Source organism: Herpailurus yagouaroundi, unplaced genomic scaffold (assembly GCF_014898765.1).
Source record: "Herpailurus yagouaroundi ecotype Mexico unplaced genomic scaffold, PumYag 203, whole genome shotgun sequence".
NCBI classification, from domain to species: Eukaryota; Metazoa; Chordata; class Mammalia; order Carnivora; family Felidae; genus Herpailurus; species Herpailurus yagouaroundi.
The window spans coordinates 2,809,294-2,819,906 of NW_024412434.1; the positions used below are offsets into that span (position 1 = coordinate 2,809,294).

At 36.7% G+C, this 10,613-nt stretch overlaps 1 protein-coding gene across 18 annotated transcripts in view; it reads left to right on the forward strand.

Annotated features, from left to right (window-relative positions):
• PARD3 (par-3 family cell polarity regulator) overlaps positions 1–10,613 on the forward strand; it is a 565,232-nt gene that overhangs the window by 196,900 nt on the left and 357,719 nt on the right. For all 18 annotated transcript variants that reach the window (XM_040451006.1, XM_040451017.1, XM_040451003.1 and 15 more), the window contains one exon: positions 6,887–7,065. In XM_040451006.1, the coding sequence (XP_040306940.1) occupies positions 6,887–7,065 (179 nt within the window). The remainder of the gene's footprint in view (positions 1–6,886; positions 7,066–10,613) is intronic.

Here is a 10,613-nt window from a genome sequence, read left to right on the forward strand (position 1 = left end):
TTTGCACTCCACACATTTCTTCAAGGATTTTTCCTCAGTCGCTGAAACATGAGAAGCACCTTTATACAAAGGGCAGCATATATTGGAAGGTCAATTTTGCAATATTGATGATGGGTTTTTTATCCCCATGGCATGTGTTAATAACGTGGTACTTCTCACTGTGAGATGTGTTTTTAGAAAATGTGTAATTGCCCTGAAGATTGGGGAGATGGTCTTCATTTCACATGAAGAGTAATTATGCTGTTTGCATCATAAATTCTAATAGAACGTATGTAACTGCATATTATTTTTAGATTTGATTAACTACCTCAACGGCTTATTCCTATCTTCTTGGAAAAGGTTTATTCACTGCTTTGAGTGGTTAAAGAATTTAGAAATCACTGAGAGAATGAAAGAAGAGAAGGAAGAGAAAGTTGATTAGAAGTAGGGGCTTTATAGTTAACAGTTAAAAATGTATATGTCTGCCCTTTTAGTATTTGCTCTAACTCATTATTAGATTTGCCAGTTTCCACTTATTTAAAAGGCACCTTATGTAGAAAGGCAAATCAATATTTACAGTACATTAGTGGCACAGAGAATTTGAAATCTTGTGATGAGGGTTGATTGCTGTTTTAGCCACTCTTCAAAGGAATGCACACATCAAACAGCCTCCACGATCGTCCTGGACCCAGTGACATCGCACCAGTCCCTGTGTGCTCCCTCCAGCAGCTTAATTATTGAAGATCCTCATCTTTGAATTTTCTTTTTAATATTTCAGAGGATATACTTAGAAAATCTATATATTAAAGAAATCAGAAGATTATGGGAAGAGAAAGTTTATTATCATGTTTTTAAATGCATTGATTTTCCTAAAATTGAGGATGAGGAATTGTAATAATAATGACCAAATTACCTTAAACAAGAAGCTTCTATTATTTCTAATTACTGTAAAGAACAGAAATTGCTGAGATAGGCCATGGGCAAACCATAGAGGAAAAGGCTGTATTCGTATTCTGTTCCTCTGAGACCATGACAAAATTGCATTCTTTGTATAATATGTTTTATCAGAACCATGAAAGATGGGAAGCCTGTCAGATGACCCAGGTAGTTAGTTGTGTTTTGTGAGTCATTTTGTTGATAAGGCCAAATGTTTATAGTGATCTTTATTTTTTTAATTTATTTTTTTTGTTTATTTTGAGAGAGAGAGAAAGCATGCACATGTGCACACGAGTAGGAGAGGGGCAGAGAGAGAATCCCAACCAGGCTCTATGCTCAGCGCAGAGCCCAACGCGGGGCTCGATCTCACGACCGTGATATTGTGACCTGAGCCACCCAGGTGCCCCTCTAGTGATCTCCTTTGTAATCAGGTTCAACTTGGCAAAAGACCACATGCCATTTGTGGCTACTTCTACCCCATTACCTACAATTCATGTATTTTCATTCTCCTCTGTTGCTTGTAATACTTTAACCCATTTAGAGACACTTGATAATGGCTATAGATACTGCTTTGGAAAAGTTTTATCTTTTTTCTAGTTCATTTTTTATAAATTGTTATAAGTTCTATTAGAATGAGATTTGGTAGGTGATCACTAGTGTAGTATATGAACATATTTGGAATGACATCTTTTTTTGTCATTAAAAAATTTCTTATCCCATTAGTGCAAGCTCTGGTTGTAAAGGTTAGGAGACTGAGGCCTGGACAAGGGACCGACATGCCCAATGGCCACCAGTCTAGGCCAGCAGTCCTTAATGTGAGGTCTGTGCATCCTTGGGAGCCACTAAGATCATTTCTACGAAGTTGTTAGGGCAAGACTATTTTTCATAGTATTACCAAAATATATTTTGTGTTTTTCACTGGGTTGATAGTCTGCACCATGGTGCTCAGGCACTGATGGGTAAAATGCAGGATGGTGGCACCAAATGTATTCTCCACCCAATATGCTCACACTTTAAGAAACAAAGCGATTTCCATCTGCTGTCCTTAATGAAGCAGCAAAAATGATTGTTCTGATTAAATAATGACTTTTGAGTACACAATTTAATATGTTGTTAAAGTGGTAGGTAGGCATAAAGTACTTCTATGCATTGAAGATTAGTGGTTATGTTGAGAAAAACTTGTATGTGATGGTTTGCATTTATAAGCTGAGGTAACCATTTTTTAATGAACACCACTTGTCTGTCTTTTTTTTCTTTTGCTTTTTGTTTTGTTTTGTTTTTTAAAAAAAAAAAGACGGGGGGCGCCTGGGTGGCTCAGTCAGTTGAGCGGCTGACCTCGGCTCAGGTCGTGATCTCTCTGTCCGTGAGTTAGAGCCCCGCGTCGGGCTCTGTGCTGACAGCTCGGAGCCTGGAGCCTGTTTCGGATTCTGTGTCTCTCTCTCTCTCTCTCTGACCCTCCCCCATTCATGCTCTGTCTCTCTCTGTCTCAAAAATAAATAAACGTTTAAAAAAAAAAAAAGACAGAAAACTGGTTCTTAGACTTTGGTATCTGGCAGTTTCTAGAAAATGAATGAAGTGAGCCTGCATTACGTGGCAAATAACGAACAGTATTTATTGCCAAAGAAAACATGTAAGCCTTCTACTGAAAATTAGATATTGGAAAACATATATTCTGCCATGAATATGATAGCTTCCCAACACTTAATGACTTTTCTCATGAACTGGTAGTAATATTCACATACGTGATTTTCTGATATGCAGAAATATATCAACATTTCTAAGAGTGGTGTAAGCCAATAATACATTCCAAACAGCTAATGTAACAGAATTTTCTCATCAGTAAAAGATCCATTCAAAGTATAAGACAAGTAGATTTTACTGTGCAAAGAATAAGAAGTTTACATTCCATATTGCAGCTAACCTTTGAGAAATGTCATTTGTCAAGTTTTGGTGTGGTATCAAAGAAGAGTATCTATAGTTCTGGAAAGATTATTAAAATAGTATTCCAGCTAAGTATTTGTGGTATTCTTTTTTTCTTCATATACTTGACATGTTGCAGCACATTGAAATCAGAAGCAAGGATGAGAATCCAGATGTCATCTCTCAAGCAAAATGTAAAACAATGCTACTCTCCCACTAAATATGCTTTGTTTTGTAAAATAGAATTTTGTAAAATTCTGTTGTTAATGTTAACATATAATGGGTTTATTATTAAGTTAAAAATGAACTAAGGGATAAATATTTAAATTGTTTTCATTTCCACTTCTAATATGGTAAACATCCCTAGCTATAACTCACACAAACAAAAGCTCTTTGGGGTCCTCAGTAATTTTTCAAGTCAAAGTGTCCTGAGATCAAAATTTGGAGAGCATTGGTCTAGGCTGGTCTCCTGTGGGGCATACTTAAACATCTTACACATTGGGGGTGCCTGGGTGGCTCAGTTGGTTAAGCGTCTGACTTCACCTCAGGTCATGATCTCACGGTTTGTGAGTTCAAGCCCCGTGTCGGGCTCTGTGCTGACAGCTCAGAGCCTGCTTCAGATTCTGTGTCTCTGTCTCTGTCTGCCCCTCCCCACCTTGGTGTCTCTGTCTCTCTCAGAAATAACCACCTAAAAAATTTTTAAAAACATCTTACCATTGTACTACTTCTACTTAACCAGTAAGCTTTTCTTTCTTTAACATGTCTGAAATTGGGATGGCTGCTGTTTCAATCTCTATGTATAACTAACGTAGTATTTCTTTAACTTTCTGAAATCAAATGATGGTATTAGTTAAAATCAGCGTATGACTTCTCAATGTATATAATTCTACTTAGAAAACAACAAAACTTCCCTTTTACTAAATTGAGACTAACATGTATCTCTAAGTAGCTGGAAATGGAATTTGTTTTCCAGTGAATTGCTGATTAATAGAACTAATTTCGTGATTTGGACGGTGATTCAGCACCAACCAGGGCGCCTGAAGGTCTGGCCAGGAAGTAGTTCCTGAGCTCCTCATGTCGTCTCGCTGAGCCTCAGCTTACTCATCTGTAAAGTGAGTCACATGTTTCTCCATTGTGACTAATGTAGAAACTTATTAAAAAAAAATTCACATCATTGCAAATTAAGTCAGTGGTTCTAATATAAGGTTACTTAAGTAAAGTGTGTGTGTGTGTGTGTGTATAAACTATATAAAAATGCCCATAATTTTCACGCAACCATAAAACCAAGAAGAAATTATAAACTAATGCAAATACAAGCTTACCACATCAGTGTGAGAGACAGCGGTGTGTTGCTGAGTCTAATCACAGGCAGCATGAGTGTAGACCACCACTGTGTGCATGTGGTCTTTGTGTTTGGACCTAGTGATGCTGCTGGCATGCACTATGATGGTTCTGTTCTTTCAACACATCGAACTGCAGGAAAACCTTGATTTCAAGATGATCAGGATACTACTTGGCATTTTTTTAATTACGTACACATTGTTTACTTTTTAAATTGAGTTCTGTTCTTTTCTCATTAGCCCAGTACTCAAGCCTAGGACACCTTCCTGACTGTGACAGTGGACAGAAATGAAAATGGAGCCTTGAAATTGCATAAGGGTACTTGGTTACTAGGTAGTACAAGTGAAAGACCCATACTATCCTATCTATTATTTCCTTTTATGGATATCACTAAAATGAAGACAAAGTTTAATGTGCAAAGAACTGACAGGAAGGGCTGCTAAATAGTGCATCTCCTGGGTTGTCCCTCACCCTGCAATTATGTAAATGCTGCCCTGGTCCAGTGCCCTGGCATCTACCCAGAAGGGACAGCCCATAGGGTCTGCAGTCACCACTGTCACCTACCTCCTCTCTAGTTTCCCTTTCCCCCCACATCTACAATTTCAAGAGTTGTAGATACCAGAGGTAAAAGGCTAATTATTTTTACCTGTTTCAGACTAACAGATTAACACAGTGATCATGTCCCATCGGAAGATGATGGTCCTCTTTATTTTATTTGCATCCTATATGCAATTTATTTTTTTTCTGGGAAATATTTTGAAAAGCAGGTATAGTAAGCTGTTTTATTTTGTCTAAGCAAATTCAGAGACACTATATAGTTCTTGAATTTATTTTGGGGTTGAAATATACTTTTATGTGATTGTTTTATTGTGGATAGAACTTTTGATCGTTACTTCTGTACTGTTTTTTAAAGACCATCTCTTGTGAGTAGTGCTTCCTTTAGACTTACACACACAATGCACACATGCATGCATACACACACATAGAAATTGAGGTGTGCAGAGTTCCTTAACAGCTAAATTAATAACACCCCTGTAATTGGAATGCAACAGAACTCATATCCAAGAAGCAGTATTATTTTCCAGAGCTCTTTTTTTCTTCCCCTCCTTATTTTGCTTTTCTGCTTACATTTTTGATTTGATGGGAACAATTTTGTTATTTGGGAGGGAAGTTTTTTTTATAGTAAAAACATTGTAGTGTTAACACATAGATTGTTAGATGTATATTTTTGTGAACCTGTTTTGAAAATGATTATATAGTTCTTAGTGTGTTTTATTTTTGGGTGCAATGTAAGTAGTTAAGGGCTGTCACATGCTTTTACTTACACTTAAAAATTAGAAATTATTTTTCTCTAATAATTTTCATGTGTTACTCCCAGCAAATTAAGATAACAATTAACAATGTTAAATGTTCAGCATTTTTTTTTTCTGGTGATGTTCCTCAGGCTCTATTATTATCAAATCCTCATGATGTAGAAGCATATGTTAAAAGCAGTGTTAAACGATTGATATGCTTCTGTTTTCTCTGATCATTTCTAATTTGCTTTAACATCTTTGAGACTATTGGATTGACAGTGGTTTAAATATCACCTTCAATGTGTATAAATAGTCTGTGTTTAGTTGAGTATTGTCTAGGATCTATGTATCCACACCATCGATCAATGCATCCGTGTTCCCAAAATGGTTTTCATAGAGTAAATGCTGAGTTTACACCACCATTAAAGCTGTTTCATTAGAGACTTTCTATAAATATTTACCTTGCATTCTAGTTTTTGAAAACAGATGATCTCTCACATAATTAAGCTGAATTTTTTGTCTTATATTTATTATGTTTTTGAGCGATTTTGCTCAGTTGATGAGTGGAGTTTTTGATTCTCATTCCCAGTGTTGCAGACTTGTTCCTTCTCTGCTGTACCAGTGATTGTATCTGCTAAGATGTGCTCAGTGCTACTGATACAAACATTAGCCTGAGCTTGTTAATGATTGTGTTATAACAGTTGCAAACAGACTTCTCTTTTATGTGAATACAATTGCTAAAACACTGTCTTTCATGTAATTGTGTATGCGAGTATATTGCAGACACTACCTGTGTATTAGCAATTGCTTTCAAGACTTCCATTTAAGGATAAGGAATATGTTCATGTTCTATATTTTCTGATAGTACTTCCTTGAAGAAAATAATTGTCTTACTTAACAGAATTCTTTAATGGACAAGCCAAACAGTTTAGGTTGTGTATCTTTAATCCAGATATGATTAAAAGTGAGATGAAATTTGTTCCACGGATACATTGTTATTTATCTTTTAGAATATGATATTTTACTTAAAAATATTTGGTACTGTTTTAAGCACTTTATCTCATTTAGACCTCAAGATACCCTCAAAGTTTCTATTCTATGGCCATTCACATAGGAAGGGACTAGAGGCAGACAGTAGTCAGGCAACTTGCACAGAACCACAACTTGGTGAAGTGCAATTAGGAGCCTGGGCAGTCTTACTCCAGAGCAGGTTATCTCATACGTAGTCCTTTTCTTTTGCTGAAAAGTGCTTTAAAGGAGCTAATGGAGTCTCTATTTAGAATGCTGACCCACTGTCACCTTAAAAGTGTTACTCTATCCTTTAATTTTTTGGATTTCCCTACCTTTATCCTAACATGCAGTTTTCAGACATTAGTTATCTTTTTAAAAAATGTAATGCTTTTTTGTATTTATAGATATGCCTCTTCATGTCCGACGAAGCAGTGACCCAGCTTTAATTGGCCTTTCAACTTCCATTAGTGATAACAATTTTTCTTCTGAAGAGCCTTCGCGGAAAAACCCCACACGCTGGTCAACAACAGCTGGCTTCCTTAAGCAAAACACAGCTGCTAGCCCTAAAACCTGTGACAGGAAGGTAACCATTTCTATTTTGTATTAGTATCAATGATGAATGTCAACTGTTGACTGGATCCTTTGCTTCTAGCACATCTTCACTATGGCCCTTTGTGTGTGTACTTATCAACTTCTCCGTCAAAGTCGAGATAACTTCCTGTTTTATGTTGCCCTTGCAGTTTCTGAGAAATTTCATGCTATTTATACATTTATGTATGTATCCATTTTTTTGAATCGATAATATATTTATGATTAAAAATGAAAACTTCTGACATGCAATGTGTTTGTCCTTTGTGTTTTTTGAAGAAAAACTAGTCATCCTGTTTTTCTTCAGGGGCAGTCCTCTTACCATTACCTTTTTGCATGTCCTTACAAAGATATTTTACACATGTATAAGCAGATATTCGTATTGATTCATGAGGTGCATTAAAGAAATTATAACATTATGGACTTTTAAGGATGAAAGTGGACTCCACAGTCATTTATTCTAACTGCTCCATTGACAATTTTATCTTCCTACAGAATGGAAGTGTACTGTCTGGTCTTAATAACATTTTCTTCTTTGACCTAATTTATTTCAGTCTGTGATCTAATTTATTTAGTCTAAAAAATAAACTTTATTTTAGTTTATTCTGTTTTTTTTCAATTTGTTTCTTAATGCTCTTCGTCATATATTCCTATAGAACTCTTAACATCCTATTCTGTTTTACCTCTAACTTTTTACTCAATGAGCTTTAAGCACTGTTTGTCATTTTCACTCCTGAAACTGTTGAGTGTCAGTAAATATCTGTTGAATGAATGAATGAATATTTTTTTTCAATGCAGATAGCAATTGAGCATCATGTATATTGAGAAATGTGGAACTATACTAATTACATATTAATATTAAAATGCATATAGCTTATGATTTGCTTGATTTATCCTTTGCATCTATGTGAAAATACCTGTTTTAAATTTTTTTTAACTTGGTGTTGCATTTTTACAAACTCTTCTTTGTAGTAGTTCATTTAGAGGGAAAAATACTTAGAGTACCTAGAGTACCTTAACTGAGAAGAATCTACCCGGAAAACACAGTGTACTGTGGTCGCTAATGTTTTGGAATAGGCGTTTAACTGTTAGGCTTACTCTTCTGAAATATTTTATTATGTATTTGATGAGGAATCAAATTGGAGTATCTTGTCATTGAGATTAGCTTGAAATTTTAGAATGCTTTATCATGAAGTAGACCATCCGAAGAAGCAGAATCCAACTTATGAAAATGCCTCATGACATTTAATTTGTGTTCAAAATAGACTTAATTTACATGGATATTTACAAGTATATAAACAAGTCAACTTGGCAATTAAAAAAAATTCATTACTTATTAAAAAGGTTTTCCCATTGTTTAAGGCTAGTGGGTCAGGCGCGCCTGGGTGCCTCAGTTGGTTAAGCATCAGACTTTGGTTTAGGTCATGATCTCCCGGTTTGTGAGTTTGAGCCCCGCATCAGGCTATGTGCTGACAGCTCAGAGCCTGGATCCTGCTTCAAATTCTGTGTCCCCCTCTTTCTCTGTCCCTCTCCCACTCATTCTCTGTCTCTCTCTCAAAAATAAATAAGCATTAAAAAAAAAAAAAGATAGTGGGTCAAAAGTCATTGAGGTACAGGGTTTTCTTTTTAACTCCTTCAGCATGTTAGATATGTGAGTCAGCTTCACTTGCGGAAAACAGAACCACAGTAGCTATTTTATTTTATTTACTTTTTATTATTTTTTTTAATGTTTATTTATTTTTGAGAGACAGAGAGAGACAGCATGAGTAGGGGAGGGGCAGAGAGAGAAGACATGGAATCCGAAGCAGGCTCCAGGCTCCGAGCTGTCAGCACAGAGCCCGACGCGGGGCTCGAACACACGAGCTGTGAGATCATGACCTGAGCCGAAGTCAGATGCTCAACCAACTGAGCCACCCAGGCGCCCCCCACAGTAGCTATTTTAACATGAGAGGACTTAATACTGAGAAGTGCTTTCTCAGAAAATCATTGAGGACCATCTGAACGATGCAGTACGGTGCATCTGCCCAGGAAAGAAGCAGAGGCTGCGGGGCAGGAACCTGGAATCCTGCTGCTGCCTATAGATGCCTATAGATCTGCCTATAGATGCTTGCACCCTGTCTCTGGGTGTGCTCATCCTGTCTCTTGTCACTTGTGAAGCTTGGAAGTGAACCCAGAAATGCCTCAGAAAACTCCATCATCTATCTCCATACCCAGGCTTGCCACCAGCAGCAGCCCAGGAAAATTCAGCCTGTTTCATAAGCATCATTAACATTTCAGGCTATTGTTTCCAAATGTGCAGAATGCTGTCTGTGTCCAGATCCTTATCTGCAGGGGAGGTTTAAGAAATGGACCTTAGCCTTCCGGTCTCGGCCGCATGCTGCGAGAGGATTGTGATGCGCACTGCCAATTAGTAACCTCACTGACTTTTTGTTTTAAATAACCTATATCTATCATTGTCAAACATTTGGAACTCTAGTACAATAGAACAAACTCAGCAACAACCAGTATGAAGATATTAATGAATACACACCATATGCACGTACACATAATCTCACACACATATATATACCCCCACAGAGTTGGAGTCATGCTATGTCTACATATTTGCATTCGTGTTATTTATATATTTTTTTCATATCATAGTGATTTTCCCTGGTGTGAATTTTATTGGAAAATATTTTTAATGGCTGCAGTATATCTCACTCTAGAATATACTATAATTTATAATTCTCTTACTGTTAGATATTTATACTATTTCCATTTTTTTCACATTATAAATATAAGTGTTGTGAGAGAAACTTGAATGCACTTTTGTTTTAAAAATGGTTATTTACTCAACAAGCTTTTTTTTCCTTTTTTTAAGTTTATTTATTTTGAGAGAGGAAGAGAGCATGAACAGGGGAAGGGCAGTGAAAGAGGATCCCAAGCAGGCTCTGCACTGTCAGCGTGGAGCCCGATGCGGGGCTCAAAGTCATGAACTGTGAGAGCATGACTTGAGCCAAAATCAAGAGTGAGACACTTAGCTGACTGAGCCACCCAGGTGCCCTTCAGCAAGTTTTTTTTCTGTATGGGGCAGCATTTAATGTAGCCAATGCCCACAGTTTCTCATAGGAAAGACCTTGATTTACATACATAAGTTTATTTATTTTAAGAGAGAGAGAGAGAATATGCAAGCAGGGAAGGGGCAGAGAGAGAGGGGAGAAAGAGAGTCCCAAGCAGGCTCCATGTTGTCAGCACAGGGTATGATGCAGGGCTTGAACTCATGAACTGGGAGATCATGACCTGAGCCAAAATCAAGAGTCAGACCGGGTGCCCCTACATACATATCTTTAGAGGAAATAATATTCACATTCAACACACATAAAGGATAATGTGTAATGAATTTGTCCTTTGAATTATCATTCGTTTTACTTTTCAAGTACCCATTTTCTAAACTTGCTGTCAATTTTGAGCTATTTGAATTATAATCTGAGAGATTTTCTTTCTTTCTTTCTTTCTTTCTTTCTTTCTTTCTTTCTTTCTTTCTTTCTTTCTTTCTTTCTT